Source organism: Rhineura floridana, chromosome 9 (genome assembly GCF_030035675.1).
Source record: "Rhineura floridana isolate rRhiFlo1 chromosome 9, rRhiFlo1.hap2, whole genome shotgun sequence".
Taxonomy (NCBI): domain Eukaryota; kingdom Metazoa; phylum Chordata; class Lepidosauria; order Squamata; family Rhineuridae; genus Rhineura; species Rhineura floridana.
The window spans coordinates 40,658,128-40,674,674 of record NC_084488.1 but is presented as its reverse complement, the minus strand read 5'-3'; the positions used below and the strand labels follow the sequence as shown (position 1 = coordinate 40,674,674).

The 16,547-nt window shown below is 42.4% G+C and overlaps 1 protein-coding gene across 11 annotated transcripts in view; it reads right to left on the bottom strand.

Moving 5' to 3' along the window:
• ACSL1 (acyl-CoA synthetase long chain family member 1) overlaps positions 1-15,056 on the bottom strand; it is an 80,335-nt gene extending 65,279 nt beyond the window's left edge. The window contains exons 1-5 of one of the 11 annotated variants that reach the window (XM_061584990.1): positions 14,862-15,056; positions 12,241-12,295; positions 11,587-11,678; positions 2,687-2,768; positions 1,979-2,207 (exon numbers count right to left, since the gene is read on the bottom strand). In XM_061584990.1, the coding sequence (XP_061440974.1) occupies positions 1,979-2,173 (195 nt within the window). In that variant the 5' untranslated portion in view covers positions 2,174-2,207; positions 2,687-2,768; positions 11,587-11,678; positions 12,241-12,295; positions 14,862-15,056. Of the gene's footprint in view, positions 1-1,978; positions 2,208-2,686; positions 2,769-11,586; positions 11,679-12,240; positions 12,296-14,487; positions 14,717-14,861 lie in introns of those variants that run through there. The other 10 variants (XM_061584989.1, XM_061584996.1, XM_061584995.1 and 7 more) reach the window with 10 other exon arrangements.
• Between the last annotated feature and the right edge of the window lie 1,491 nt (positions 15,057-16,547).

Sequence of the window (16,547 nt, the reverse complement as noted above, 5' to 3'; positions counted from 1 at the left end):
CATTACACTCATGGGGTTTGAACTGGCAGTGACTGATCAAGAACAAAACCTTGGGGTCGTAATGGCTAGCTCGATGAAGATGTTGACCTACTGTGCAGCAGCTGTGAAAAAGGCAAATTCCATGTTAGGGATCATTAGGAAAGGTATTGAAAATAGAACTACTGATATCATAATGCTGTTGCATAAATCTATGGTGTGGCCTCGTTTTGTATACTGTGCACAGTTCTGGTCCCCTCATCTCAAAAAGGATATTGTAATGTTGCAAAAGGTTCAAAAAAGGGCAACCAGAATGATCAAGGGGATGGAGCGATTCCCCTATGAGGAAAGGTTGCAGCATTGGGGGCTTTTTAATTTAGAGAAAAGGCAAGTCAGAAGTGACATGACAGAAGTGTATAAAATTATGCACGGCATGGAAAAAGTCAACAGAGAAAAGTTTTTCTCTCTCATAACACTACAACTCGTGGACATTCATTGGAGCTGAATGTTGGAAGATTCAGGACAGACAAAATAAAAGCACTTTTTCATGCAGCACATAGTTAACCTATGGAATTCACTCCCACAAGAAGTAATGATGGCCACCAACTTGGATGGCTTTAAAAGATTAGACAAATTCATGGAGGAAAAGGCTACCAATGGCTACTAGCCATGATGGCTGTACATTGCCACCATAGTCAGATGCAGAATGCTTCTGAAAACCAGTTGCCAGTAGCTGCAGGAGGGGAGAGTGCTCTTGCACTCAAGTCCTATTTGTGGGCTTCCCATGGGCATCTGGTAGGCCACTGTGAGAACAGGATGCTGGATTAGATGGGTCACTGGCCTGATCCAGGAGGCTCTTCTTATTTTTATGTGTGCGCATACAGTATCCTCTGATCCTGCAAGGAAGATTTGTGTGCAGAAGCAGATTTCCACAGGTACAGCTGATGAAGAAGTGCATGTCACAACACTCATCTAGATCCATAAATAACTGGATGCATATTTCTACAGTGGGAATGAACAGTTCCATCTACTGCTATCTGCATACAAATCCAGTTATGATTTAGAGCAGAAGTGAGAGGAACCTCTAGCCCACAGGTCTAATCTGGCCCACCAGGCCTCCCCATTTGGCTCTCAGGCTGTTTTGGGCAAGCCATGGCCACCTGCCCTGCAACTGACATCTTATATGAGATTAGGTGTCGGGCAGGTGAAGGTGGGACTTAGGCAAAAGAGGCTTTGCAGGCACAGCCAGTTGGCAGGGCTACCTGAATGCCTAACAACCATCTAGCTGTAAGCTGCTTGGAAACTGCTGCACAAAGCACCAAGGACAGGGCTGGCAAAGCCTTTTTGCAGCAGTTCCCATACTGGTTGCCGGGCACTTAAAGAAGTCTCTTGTGCAGCACTTGATAGATGTCAGTCACCTGACATTATTTTGATGTCAGATAATTGACATGTGCATTGTCCCACCCACCTGTCAATGTTGGCCCACACGGGTGGGGTGGAGGTAAGGATCTGGCCCCACATACCAAAAAGTTTCCTACACCTGCTTTAGAGAAAGATCCATTTCAAACCTACATGGCTGCAGACAAAGTTCTGGAATGCATGGACAGCAGTTTACATCTCAGAAATCAAGAAATGCCTTGAACCTATTCCAGCCTTTGGTTTGTCTGCCCTGTATGGCTCCCTGATTCCTGTCCACATGATGCAGTCATTCCCTTTTTATATTCCTAGATCTTGCCAGAATAGTCTGCTACAATCAAGATGAGAAAGTTAGATAAAATGCTGCAACATCTTTTGTTGTGTTCTGAGGACAGGATAAATTTGTTTGGCATGAACTATGGGTGCCATGTTAGCATCCTTAGAATCAATTTCAAGGCAACATCTTAATCAATTTAATTGTGTTAAAGCTTAAAAAGAAAACTATTTCGTGAAACAGACTACACCTTAAGTGTCCTACTATACCAGTCTTAGAAACAGACAGCCAAGGAACAGAACAATTCCTTACCTCCACCTCCACAGACTGCATTGCTAAATCACATGGTGGTTTCAGAGCCTTAGGTCTCGTGGCATACCAATAAGTTGTGAGAGCAGCAAAAGCACCGAATCCCATCAGCGTGTTTGTTGGAAGAGTGCGCACGTACTGCCTTACATCACCAAGTTCTGGCATTCGCAGATGCCTGAACAATTCGTGAGCTTGCATTGTGATCTCTTGCCCTTGTTTTCTATGCAGCAATCTGTTGACAAAAAAGAAATGTTATGAGCCCAACTTGTTATCAAAGAACCCTTTTTCTTGCAGAGAGGGAGATGCACATTTTCTAGTACACTACCACCATACAAAGCTGGAAACTTCTGTATTTCTACCCTCTTTCCCTCCTCCAGAAAGGCGATTTTGGACAGACAGACGAGGTTCTTCATGTAGCATTTCTGTACTGTTGGCAAGTGCCACACTTTGTTAGATGTATTGCCCACAGTTTGCAAAATACATTCTGGCTGTATTTTTGTGCCTTTGGAAAACATGAAATTTCTTAGAATATCCAGTCATAACAGAAAGAATCAGCACTGGTTCCCTTTTCTCCCACAGCACAGCACCAACTGTGACCAAAAAACCTGTGGTCATTTGCTTTTCATGTAGACCTCAGCGCTTTTAAAGTGGTTCAAATATGCACCTACTTTCATACAACACTTAGACTTGATTGCATGGAAGTATACTTACCATACTGGAGAAAGAACAGTAGGATTATATTCTCCCACTGGTCCCGTTAAATCCCCAACAGGCATGGTGAAGAAGGAACAGCCTTTAGGGGAAAAAAAAGCTCTGCTGTGTCTGCTGATCTGACACCCCTCCACACCAAGGTCTCTCAGGACATTAGTCACGTGCTAACAATAAGTTTCTGCCCACTAGGCCAAAGGTAACTAGCAGACACAGTCCATACTTAGCCTTGAGAGAGGAGGGCCAATGGAAACAGAGTCTGAATCACCCCACTGCACACAGAGGGTAGCAGGCAAGGAAACAAACAATGTTTGCCTCAGAAAATCACAACTGGCAGTGACATTCATTAATGCCCATAATCAGCTCATTCCTATCACCAGAGGAAGGCTGACAAAAAGGCTTTTTCAAAGAAAATAAGAATGTTTCAGTGTGGAAAGTTTGTTTGCAGAGGCTTGCAGATTTTTTGAAGAAGACAGTTAAGATATAGACAGTTCTACTATACTGGGAAAGAGATAATATGAATGCAGGTATGGAAAAGGCAATGCATGTTGGTTTCAAGTTGGACTGTTAACATTAAGCTTGTGAAAGTTGGATCCATTTGTCATTGTGTTTCAAAACCTTTTCCTGCAGTAATAACCTAGGACAATTATACAGTTGCAGAGTCAGCTCACCCACTAATGTTACCAGAAAAATAATAAACCAAATGGGACACAACTTTAATGGGGTTTGAAGCTTAGAGATCTCTGGAGTGGACACAGTTCAAAAGCTTCTTCATACAGCAATTGCATTTGCCAATTTCCCAGTGTACGCATGAAGCATTACGGTTGGTTCCACAATACAAAGCATGCAGTGGGCAACTGCCAGGGACCCATGGCCAACACTCATAGACCAGATCTACTAGCTTTTTAAAGGATTTTTTATACCACTTTTTGTTGAAGGTTCCAGGTTTACAAATCTTAATTATGCAGCCATGAGAGTGGCTGCTGTCAGCATGCATTCTTCGCATTCTGCAATGTTAAATTGAAAATACACCCCATGCCATTCTGATGCTTCCCATAAGCTCATTTCAAAACAAAACCTTACAAAACCTATAGTCCTGAACTCAGAAACGCTTGCTTAAAAATCCTCTAAGTTTTTGTGGCAATAAACAAACCACTCAGAGAGAATTGAGAGTTCAAAGTGTAAAAAGAGAGAGAAAAACTAGAGCCCTTTTTGACTTTTTTGTCAGCATTCTCATATTTTGTTGAAATTAATTAAAAATCAGCCATGCTCACAGAGTACCTGTAATCCTATTACTGACTTTGCCCCATACTGATCTTCTTCATCTGCAGTTTAAAAGTTAAAAAAATGCCTGGCTGATTTTTAATTAATTCAAGAAATTTTGCATTGAACTCTGTGATAATGTCGGGCACTCACTTTATGCTCAGAGGCACATGCTACCAAATTCTTCCAAACTACATAAGCAGTGGATTGGACTGTGAAAGACCAACCCAAATTGTGTTTGCATTTTGACAAATTTATAGGACAGTCCAATATCTCAGAGAGGAGGCCAGTTCTCCTGCTCCCCTGGTGCATTCACTATAGCTGCCCAATTTCCCTGCTTTTTAAAGTTTGATAGAAATATCTTTTGGCTATAGGTACATTCTTAAACCACAAGGTTTTTTGCCTATTAGTGAATACAGAAAACAATCACAACAGATCTGAAAATAATAAAACAGTAGTTAAAAGCAGCAGTTTGGCTAAATTTTCCAAAGATTTTAAAAGATTCTAAAAACTGGGAGAATAAATAAGGCTTTGCTCGGTGTCAAAAAGACAGCAATGCAGGTACCAAGCAAGCTTCCCAGGGGAGAATTCTCCAGATCGGGTGCCACAACTGAAAACGTTTGCCACCCAGTTCACCTCCAGCAAAGGGGCACAGTGTATGGATAGACTGATACGGGAACAGTCTGTTCTTTAGAAACAAAGAAGAACTCTAGTGTGACCACAGCAAACACAGTTGCACGGCTACAAAATCTGATTCACACAAGTTCCCAAAGAGGTCCTTTTTAAACGCTTATGATAACATGTCTTGCAGACTAATCTATTTATCATGCCCAATAAGTAAATACAATCAGATGTTTACATGCTGCCTTAACATTCAAGACGAAGGTCAAAATGCAAGGGATGCTCTAAATAGAATTGCCTTAAGGAGGTATTGCTCCCTTTGGTTTGCTTCTTGTTATCATGTTTTAAATATCTGGTTGTTGTTTGATCTAAGCCACCTTGGGGTGTTTTGGTAGATAAGACAGGGTACAAATAAAATATGCAAAACAATGGTGTTCTTTTTATTATTATTTGCTTTGTCATTCCTAAGCATGAAGAAAGCTATTATCCTGTCCACTTGAGTAGTCCAAGCTTTTGCAATAAAAAAATACCAAAGTGATGTTCTATTAGCATACACTGGTGGTAAGGGTAAGTGTTGATTTAATTAAAAGGAGACATTAACTTTTCTTCTTGGTTCGTTTTAAATAGCTATGGAGTTTCCTAGCTCAAATTTTAGCATGTATCTGGATGCTAAGGCTTAGATACCTCAGCAGTTATGAATGCCAGCAAACCTTATTTGGCCTGTCACTTTGCACACCTTGACAACTGTTTGAGTGCAGTAGACAAACAGATGCTACTGACAGCTATTCAGCCAATGTGTGATATACTGTATTGTGGGCATTTGATGTAGGCATCTAGCCTTTCTTTAGGGCAGTGGTTTTCAGACTGCCTTCAGGGAACACTTTCCACACCAGTTTGTCTGCTGACAAGCCCCTGCAAGTTACAGAGGATTCTGCTGAGTATTTTAGGCTGCACACCTAAGAGTGCAAGTGGAAGCTAGCCAGGCCTGCGCAGCCTTACCAAAGAATTAGTACAGTCTAGAACACACCTGGCATTCCTCTGCAGTTGCTCAGATCAGTGGAAGTTCAGCTGTGGTGGACAAGCTATCTTTCAGGAAAGTGCACTTGGCATTGATCTTCTCCCTGAGAAACCACTGACACACATCCAATGAACCTCAGTCTCTCTCTACATTGTGTCCAAGGTGCTGCACAACCCTTTGGGCCATCTGCTTGCTTACATTTCAGTCTCCCCCAATTTATAGTGCCATTCCCCTTAGTTCAAAGAGTCACCTAATAATAATCATTTCAATAAGTGTAACAAAGTAATTGGAAAGCTTCAGAAGGTTATGAAAGCTTATATAGAACAGTAGCTAAGAAGCACAAGCTGCAAAGTGGAATGTAACCAGTTGAAGCCTCCCAGCCTCTTCTCAAATAATAAATTGATTAAGCAGCCCTAGCCAAGACACCCTACACTCCATCACTGTCCCCCATCCCTCACCTCTACAATAAGGGGATAAAACCAGTCCACCTTACGGCATTGCTGTTAAGGATTAGAGAGATAAGACACACTTTGGTCATTCACAGCCTTCAGACTGAACTGTTATATCTTACTACTTGCGCCCTTTTGTTATGTTAGCGTTTATTTCTAGGCTGCCTTTTGGCCAAAAAGGCCTCCAAGGCGGCTCACACACAAATGGAAAAACAAATACAAATCAAAACAGAATCTACAAGAATTCAAACCAACAAAATTATAACATTTCTAAAAAGCAACAACAACTAAAAACAAAAAGCAGTCATCATCTTGATCAAGGACAGTCCCCAGAAAAATGTCACTAAGAGCAGGGGCAAAACAGCAATACATCTCAGTCTGTAGCTCCTCCTGATAAGGGCCAGGCAGAGGGGTGGGGCAAGGCAGGTGGAAAAACTTGCCCCTTGATGGTCCCAGCATAGTCTCACCCCTACAGCAATTTTGTAACTGCAACAAGCCCAATCTCTGCACAAATCTGTTTCCTGAGTAGTGCTCACATTCCTCATTAACAGTAAGTACTTTTTCAACTAGTGATGCTGTTTATTTTGTTTTCATCCCACCTTTTTGTAAGTGGGAATTGATTTGGTACTGAACACTCTTGCCCGTTTATCATTAAAACTCTGAGACCATGTGATAAAAAGCAAGGTGACATTTCATTTAGAGATCAAACACAGTCCACTTATTTAGCACTTGTACTGTAGAAGTCGTGCCAAGAAACTATATTTACCTTATGCAGAGATATGGTACCTGAAGATACTAGAGATGGCAAGGGAAAATTCAGATAACCAGCGAGGTGTTATCTAAACTGATGTGAAATATACTTTGTAGATTTTTAAGGAATACTTGCTTAGCTTATATTCCGTTTGGAAGTATACGAAATCAGCAAGCCTTACTTCAAAGTAAATAGATTTAAGACTGAGCGTGTCATGAAATTATTGGGAAAGCTTCGTACAACTAAATTTAGTTCCTATTATGTCAAGTTTAAGAGTCAATATACTTCCTATAAGATTTAACAACAGCAAGACAGAAAACACAAAATCCAACTTGCCCTGGATAAGCTAATATACAAACAGCTTCTGCAGTGTCTGCAGCAATACTGCACTCTGGGATTAGGCTGACAGATCACGTTAGAAAGCAGCATGAGGCCATGTTTAACTGCACTCCCTAGTTTGCAGCTTCCATTTGGAGATGGCCTTCAGTTGCCCCATTTTGCAGAATAACTGATGCCAAGTATATACAGTCTACCATGTTTCCTTGTATTTTAATATACCTGTTTTAGAGCAAACAAATTATACTTCAATTTTATACCCAAGAGCTACGGAAGTAAAAACAGTTTTGCAGACATATGAAGTACTGAAGTCCACTGAGATCAATAACCTACATCCAGGCAGCAAACACTTACATGCTGGACAGGATTAGCATTTCACATAAATGGTAGAGGTCAACGCTCCCTTCAGTTAAAGTTTAAGTTGGTCATTACTTACAGACTAAAAGGTGCTATCTGACTAAGTCATAGTCAGAGTTCTGACTAATGTAAGTTTATTGATTTCAATGGGTCTCCTGCGGATACAAATTAGTCAGATACCACCCAACGTGTTTAGGTTTAGAAAACAGTGCTCAATGTGGAAGCTGGGCATCCAGGTTTCTGTCCTTGTCTCTTTTACCATGCTCAGTTAATAAATGCTAAGCTTCAAGCCAGCAAAAAGCCTCTTGACACATGCCTAAGCAAAATACTGAATCAGCCAAGATGTGGTCTTTCCAGCTGAACTCAGCTTTGTGGAAGTCAGCCAACTTGGCTCAATGTAGCCATTCCCAGCTCCTCCTCCTCCCTTACCAAGTACAATAATCTATTTACAAAGGGCAGAATGCTCTCCTATTGTCTGCCCATAGGCAGACATCGTTCGAGGGCAACTGTCAACTTATTTGTTATAGCGCTAGAACCCAGGAGCCAATAGCCTCTCTCCCTCTAACTGTGCTGTTTAATTGAGAAAAAAAAGCACATGTTTAATCAGAAGCATTGCTCTATTATTAAAGTCAGTTCTATCTACTGAGGCTGCTATGCTCTAGAAGGTGTGCAAGCCACTCATTAACGTTCTAATTCGCCGCATCTTATCTTTGGGGTGAAGAAATGTTCAATCAAAATGAATATAGAACTACCACTACAGATGAAAACTTTTGCCTATATTTTTGTTTTCTTTGGAGCTCTTTATCTTTTTTTTTACCTAATGCAGGTGGTCACATATTTGAGAAATCTATTAATAAGCCACACACTTATTAGACATCTGACCTAAGATTTCTTTTAGCTAGCTTGATGTCTGACATCAAGCTAGCTAAAAGAAATCTCCGTTCAAATGAAGTGATTTTCCCTTTACGTCCGCAGAACGTAAGCTACAAATTGATTAGCATGCCAATATTCTGGCAGAAGTCCGGTTTTTGCTTAATCATGTAACTGGGAAAAAGAAAATGAATCCTATCAGAAACATTATTTTGACAGTGATGGATGAATCAGTCAGTGGCACCTAATTTAAGCTAACACTTGAGCAAGAGCAGCAGCCAAGCATTCCATTCCACAGTTTGGAAGTTTGGTGGAGGAGCAGCTTCAAAGTAGCCATCTATACTTTGGTCTACAAAAGCATTTTTTTTCAGTTGGTTCCAAGGCATTTTGCTACCAACAATGCAGCTCATGTTCGAGGAGCTTTATCCCTTTATGAGAGATTTTTCTGCTTGTACAGACAGACCAATTAAGTTAGAGTTGGCATGCCAGTCAATTGATTGTGGTCAAATACTGCTGAGTGCAAGTGGCACCTTACCTGTTAAAGTCCATTACATTGCAATTTATTAGCAATGGCAAGAGTGAGGGCAGCTTGCCCTGTACCGCTATAACAGTCAGGGCAAATCTATCAGCACAGCTTCTTCTACTGGATAAATACTGTTACTGCACGAATCTACAAAAAGGAACCCAAGAAGTCCAAAGTGGCAGAAGTCACTGACTAGAACTGCCAGCAGGAACCAAGAAGTACCTCCTCAATGTGATCTGGCTGACTGCTCTGTCAATTTCCTACGAGTCTTGGGGGGAAAAAACAGCAGCTGCTGAAAGAACTGAAGATGCCAATTGACATAAGAACATGTCAAACTACTGTAACAAAACTTTAAGTTATGGAGAGTTGAGGAAAGCCAAAGCAGTTTAAGGGTTTTTGTCCTAAGACAGCTGAAGACATGACCAATATTTTACCAGCTGAATACCCAACCCTAGTAAAAGGTCACAATTAAATCTCATTCTGAGCAGTCCATTGCTCGTATGCACTGTACTTACAAGATACTCCTCTGCAGATATTTAAGCTGGGATACAAAAACATAGAATATCTTGCAATGCTCCTTCAACTAACTTCCAGTCAATCCTGCCATCTGCATTGTTACAGCTGACCAATGCTGCTGCTAATCTGTTATGTTGGTTTTCCAGAAAGCTTTTGACTTGGAAAAATTTCCACTACCCTAAAATTCAATGGAGAGTTGATTTAGCATGCTTGTTTAACTTACCTGGTTACTAAAAGTGTATCATATTAACTTTAACATGTTGTACTGATATCTGAAAAGTGTTTCCAATAGCAGTCAAACTGAAATACTTGAAGGGTGAGTAGACAGGGAAGAATGCAATCAAATTCCATTTTAACTGGGATTTGTAATTGGAATACTTGCAAATATTTTTGAGACATGACAACTTAATAGCACACTACCTTACAATATTGATAGAGTTTTAGAAAAATAATGAAGGCACTGCAAAGAGTTAGGCATGCTAAAATGTGTATGTTAAGAGCTGTGCACATAAGTGTATGCACTTCCTAGGAATAGTAACCTGGAAAAAGTCAATTATGACCTAGGTATAGTCACCTGAAAAAATCACTTGCAACTTTCATTTTAGATTTGACTAGTATTGTATCCATTCCAGTTGCCCAATTTGATTTGTTCTGTGTTCATTTGTTATGTTACCAGTTTATCTTATAAAACAATGCATTTCTAAACACTGAACATCATCCTAGCTACTGACCAATGCAGATAGATTTAAAGTCATTGCACTGGAATGCAGAATTTACCTGAGCATTTCCAAAAAACATCAAGTCTAGCCTCCTAGACAAATCCAGATGTTTGTATTTCATGTAATATTTCCTACACTTTTATTCATTTGCCAAAGAAAGAAGCCTCTGCATAACTCAAGGGTGTTTTTGTAAGATACAAATGCTCCGGTCCTCAATGAGCTTCAAAGATACCAGTTGTTTGACACTGTTGTGTTCAGAGGAGCCTTTGGTTGTCCCAGGAGCCTTCCTTTCTAGTTCAGTACCATGTGCATCATACAGCTATAAAAACCATCTATAACCAAGTAGAGACCAAAGCCACATTTTTTTTTCCTTCCTGAAAGCAAGTACCATCTTCCTTACTGCTGAAACAAGGTTTAGACAGCAATCTAGAACACACTTCAAGGACAAATACAGGAGCTCACGCATTTTAGTTTCTTGCAGATTCACAGTCTAGATCCAACCTAACTTATTTTTTTGTATTTTCAAAAAGTTAAAACAGCAGTCAGTCTCATGTACCTTAATAAGTACTAAAAGTGCTTGAGCAAACAGCACAATCAGACCCTGGCTGTGCACTGCTTCAGAACTCCCGGTTATTGAGCTGAAAATTATATTCTCACAAACCAGCATCTGAAGAGCGCCTCATTAGAGACAAGCAAACATGACTTCCAGAGAATTAACGTTATAACCTTGAGAAATTGGTACTTCAGCATCAATATCATGGTAACAAAAAAGGCATTAATTATGACTAAATTGCCTGCCCAAATGCTACTCCACTGTACATAACATTCTACAAGTTTTCAAAAAATATAATTAACTGATGCTCAGTTATACAGCTAGCACCTTTCACACTACATGTTAGCTTCCTAAATGTAGAGAGTTTATTCCCTACCTGCAGTCTTAGGTGGTATAGTCACATGCAACAACTACACAGTAAGGTTGAAATCTTAATGCACTTATATGGGAGTAAGCCTCACTGAATTCAACAGGACTTACTTTTGAGTAGACATGGTTAAGATTGTGCTGCAACTCTCATGATACAGTTTGTTTCAGTGTATTCCTATTTGAGTGAAGTGTATCAGTCTCAAGTTAATCCATTTATGGTTTAGCTGTGGATGGATTTGTGTACCTACATTGCTACAAAATGCAACTAGTATAACTGATGAGAAAGACTTGGCCTCCTAAGCCATTGTCAGATAACACTGCACAGCTGGGATACAGCTATTTCGGACTTCACCTTTTCCTGTCTAAGGAGTGGTGGCTGGTGGGCACTGGACTTGGCAGGGTTGCTAAGAGATCACAGAGGCACTGCCAATGAGGTCATGGGGGGCATATTGTCCTGGCTTTCTCCCCATCCTCCTCACTTGCAAAGACATTGTGGACACTTAAGCACTGCAGTGGTATAAATACTTAGCACCTAACTAAGTCTGAACAGTGTCTTACTTTGGTTCAGAAGAAGTCTGTTGTCACAGTTGCTTCTCTGCTGGGAGAAAAGTTGTATGGCCTCCACCTGTTCTGATTCTCTTCTTATCCTCCTTTGCAAAGAAGCAATGGACATTTAAACATTGCAGTTGTATAAATAATGAGCATGGAACCAAGTGTCTTACCTTGGTTCAGAATTGTTGTCACAATTTCTACTGTGGATTCAGCCACAGTAACTGTACGTTACTCAGAATTCTTGGGGATTGCTCCCTGATAAAAAATATACAGGATTGCAGCTGGAACTGGTTACTCTTAAAGGTGCCACATGGGACTGTTAACGAAGCCCCCCATATATTTCAAGACCTATGGGAAAAGACTATCACCCTCCCCTTAGTTTATTCACTTCTGCATCTTCTTTCCAAAATATGGAATAAGGTGGAGGGATATTAAGATATCCTGGGAGAGCAGGGTAAAAAACACCACTCAGCCATAAAGTTCACTGTGTGACCTTGGGCGGGTCATTGTCTCTCACCCTAACCTATCTCACAGGGTTGTTGTGAGGATAGCACTGGGAAAAGTAGATCCATTAATGCCACGAGCTCCTTGGGGAAAAGGCAGAATAGATAAAAATGTAATATTTATAAAGAACAATAATAAAAAGTATTTCCAGCCTACCTGTCCCTGATTTTGAATTCGGAGAAGGGGGAGACAGGCCAGGTTTGGAATCAACCTAAAAATCAAAGAAAAAAACTTGGGATACATCTAGGATATTCAGGCCTACAAACCTTAGACTTTACATGTAGGTCCTCGGTACATCCAATGGCTGTCCGCTAGGACAGGCTTGCCTGGGTGAGGTATGCAGGCAGGGTATAATAGATGTTCCTGTATTACACACAGGTTCTGCAAATTGAGATCTCAACTGAATCACCCCTTCTTGCACCATCCCACTTTGTGTAATAGTATTACACAAAGTTTGCCAAGATGTTTTATAGTCCATTATCCTTGCAACAACCCTGTAGGGCAGATCATAGTCCAATTTTAGCAAAACAATGACAAGTACTAGCACCTCCAAGATTAACAAATTGATTATAGCATAAGCTTTCCTAGGCCACAGTCCACTTTATCAGATGCATCGTTCTTGGTAATCCATGAAATTGTACGCAATAATACATTTGCTAACCTTTAAAGTGCTACTGGACTATTGTTTCATTTCTCCTGTAAGCTATAGCTAGCTGGCTACGAAGGAACATACACCAGAGTAATATTCCCAATACCATACGAGCACCTGGAGGGTCACACATTTCCCATCCTGGCCTTATGGCAAGCAAACAAGCCGAAACGATACTAGGACTTCTAGCACCGTAAGAGCAATCTAAAGCCAAGCACCCAAGTGCCATAAGATCTCTAGCGTAACATGACTATTAATTAGATATTAAATACTTGTTTGAAAGCATTCCACTATGGCATCATAAATTAAAAGACAGCATACTTTGATTATCACTACATTTTTAGCATGTACTAAAGAAAAGAAAGTACTTGGGAAAAGAAGCAGCAAGGGTCTCATTAAGCTGCTCCAGGAGTCAAGTTGCACTGGTAATAGTATTCAAACAAACATCCAATCCGAAAGCATCTAATTCATCCCTTTTACTTTTAGGCAGATCTGTGGTACTATACAAGGGCTGTTACACCTATCTTTTCCTCTAGTGTGCCCCCTTCATTCTCTCCCCTTGTGCACCAAAAAGTGACCCCTACTTTACCTTCTGCCTTCTAAAATGTGAATGTACTGCCTTGAAGTCAATCCCAACTTATGGCAACCCTATGAATAGGGTTTTCGTGAGGCTGAGGGGCAGTGACTGGCCCAAGGTCACCCAGTGAGCTTCGTGGCTATGTGGGGATTTGAACCCTGGTCTCCCAGGCCGTAGTCCAACACCTTATAAAAAGGCTATCCAAGCTTTCAAAACAGAACGCTTTTGAAGACATTGCACTAAACCACGACAGCAAGAGTTTGACCACCAACCAAAACTGGACACATATTCAATGGTAAAGGCTTAACCCAGACCATCATTAACACGCTTCTAATTGAGATCTGCTTGGTCACAATTAGCAAGCCCTCCATAAACAAAGATCTCTTGAAAAACTGAAATGATACCACAGCCTTTTCTCCTCAAAGAAGGAGATCCCTATTTTGATTGTTAAACCTGTTGCTTATTCTGCAGCTATGTGTTGCAACAGTAGCAATGGCAGAATGCCCAGGTCCAGTCCATAATAAATTATTATTTCAGAAGCAATGCTACCTTTGGACACATATGTACAAGAGCATTTCATCCTCATCCCAACTGGTTGGGCAGGCAGCACTTTAAGACACAAAGGTTGCCGGCAGGGCAGAGTCCCACCTCTAAGGAACCATATCATTACACAGCTGGTTCACAGAGCTGCTCAGCAAGCAGAAGGAAGTTCCATCATGCGATAAGCAGTCAGCCTGAGCATGGGGGCTGGGAGAGGAAAAAAAGCAAATTAATGGCAAAGCGGTTAGCGTTTTTGACTCGACCATCTGTGCCTTTTATGGACCCAAATACAAGCCATTTAGTTTTAGAGCGGTGGGAAAACGGCATACAAGTACGGTGGAGAAAAATGGATTACTCTCACATTCCCTACACTGAAACCAAATGCCTCAGAACGCAGCAAACGTGTGCCCAAAACCAAAACAAAGCACAGCACCACACCATACCACTTCCCTAGCACTCCAATGCGAAAATTCACGCCGATCTGCACCTATAGGAGCATTCAGAAGAACCCAGACATCTCTTGAGCCCCACACCTCCCCAAAAACCTCCCACCACAAGTTCAATGAAGCCCAACTCAGCTCTGGAGGCGGCCGCAGGGGCTTCAAAGCCAGTTCCCCCCTGCAGCCCAGTGACCGACCTCGGGTCTATTGCAACGCTTGTCTAGTCTTCGTGAATAGCGACGGCGCCTCACCGAGCGGCCTATGGCCGGGGAGGCCCCTGCTCAAAGCTTCAGCTCCTGGACGTGCGGCTGTCTCGCACTCACGACCCCGCTTCCCCGCCCCCTTTTATGGCAGCAACCACACAGGCGGTGGCGGGGGCCGACAGATCAGGCTATGAGCAGGGAGGGAGGCAGGGAAAGAAGGGAAGGTCCGCCGCCAAAGAGAAGCGGCTCGAGCCGGGAAAGAAGCGGGAAAGTCCCTCTGTGCTCTCCGTGGAAGCTACACCCGCATACTCTGCAACCTTCTCGTTGCGGAATGACAGGCGGCTTAGCCGGCTGATTCACCCACCCACCTGCTTTCGCCTCACCCCTGCCAAGCAGCTCTGGCGACGGCTGCTCCTACGACGACAAGACGCTCTGCAGCTAGAGCGCTCGGCCCGTCCTATTTAAGTCGCCCGCAAAAAAAACAAAAAAACACACACACACGTCTATTGCTGTAGCGGCAGCAGAGCGTGGCTGCGTCGCGCCGGGCCCGCCTCTCCTGTAAACGCAACTACGGAAGGGGTCACTAGGACCCGTGGGAGCCTTGCCTGCCAGACGGCGCCCCTTCCTTTGCCCCTGCAGCCAATTGGAATTTGGGAGGACGAGCGGAAAGGAGGGCAAGAAAGAACGCAAGGCCAAGTGCAGTCAGTCACAGGACAGGACGAGCATGTGAGACGTCCAGAGGCAGCCTCGGTCCGAATTCCAGATGAGCGAAGAGCTGCAAGCGCGCGTCGGGGGCAATGCACACTCTGCGCATTCTCAAAATCGTTTAGCTGTATATCATGGCCATTTGGACTCACTATGTACAATCCTCTTTCTGTACCCAGTTGTACTCGTATACACTAGCTGAAAATGCATTTAATGATTTGGAGGAATCGTCCGCGAAGCCTTGTACCATCATAATATCTGCTAATCAGGGGCCATAAAACCTGGCACAAGACCTCTCTCCCTAATCCTCGTTTTGTTGCAACAGACTAGCTTGGCTTCTCTAGAAACTCTTGTATTGCATCACATGTTCTGTGGGAAGAGATCAGCTCATGGAAAACGGTTTCTGGAACCACGCTCTGGCTGAAACAAAGCCCTAGAAGAGTAACCCAACACACGTAGATACACAAGAGGCTAACCGCAAAATTCCACAGGTGTCTGCTCAGAGAAGTTTCATTTAATTTAGTGGGGCTTACTGCCAGGTAAGTAGGTGCAGCATTGCAGCCTGAGAGAACAAATTATAGGAAGCAACATCACTTCAAAGCTTACCCCAAACAAATAGCCTTTAATATGGAAGGAAGGTTTTCTTTGAAGACCGATTGCACCATTTCCATTGAATTACTTCTCAGTAAACATGCTTAGGATCCTGCTGCACACATGGGTAACTCACTGAATTCAACAAAGTTTACACAAACCACCCGTGCCTTCCTAATAAATATAGGTGAGGTCAGGACAAGTGGCACAGTGACTGAGCACATGCAAGAGGTCCCAGGCTCAATCCCTGGCATCTCCAGGTAGGGCAGGAAATGTTCCCTGTCTGAAACTGTAGAGACAGTGTTTACGATATTGAGCTAGACAGGCAGGACCAATGTTCTGTGACTGTCTAAGGCAGTTGCCAATGTTCCTATCAGTTATTGATATTCCCCTCGCTGGATTGTCATCTTGCAGTGGTGAGTGGGCTTGAGTGTTCCAATGAACCCTATGAGCGATGCCGTCAGGAGTTATTTACTCCCAGCAGGGTCACCCATGGCAGTAAGGTCAAGGGAGAGGAACCAGACAAAGAACGATCCAAGAAAGTCCTCAATGGCAGAACAGGCGGAGGATAACAATGTGTATGTTACAACAGCTGTGAAGGCGGATGAAGGCTGCAGCAGATAAAACGCTGCCAATCGTCATGGTATCCATGCCAGTGGATCAACGTCTTTTTCTGTCAAGATTGTGTGTTGATCGTCGTGCACCAATCTTCCCACATAAAACAAATTCATGCACAGGCATCTTCCAAACAAAACAAA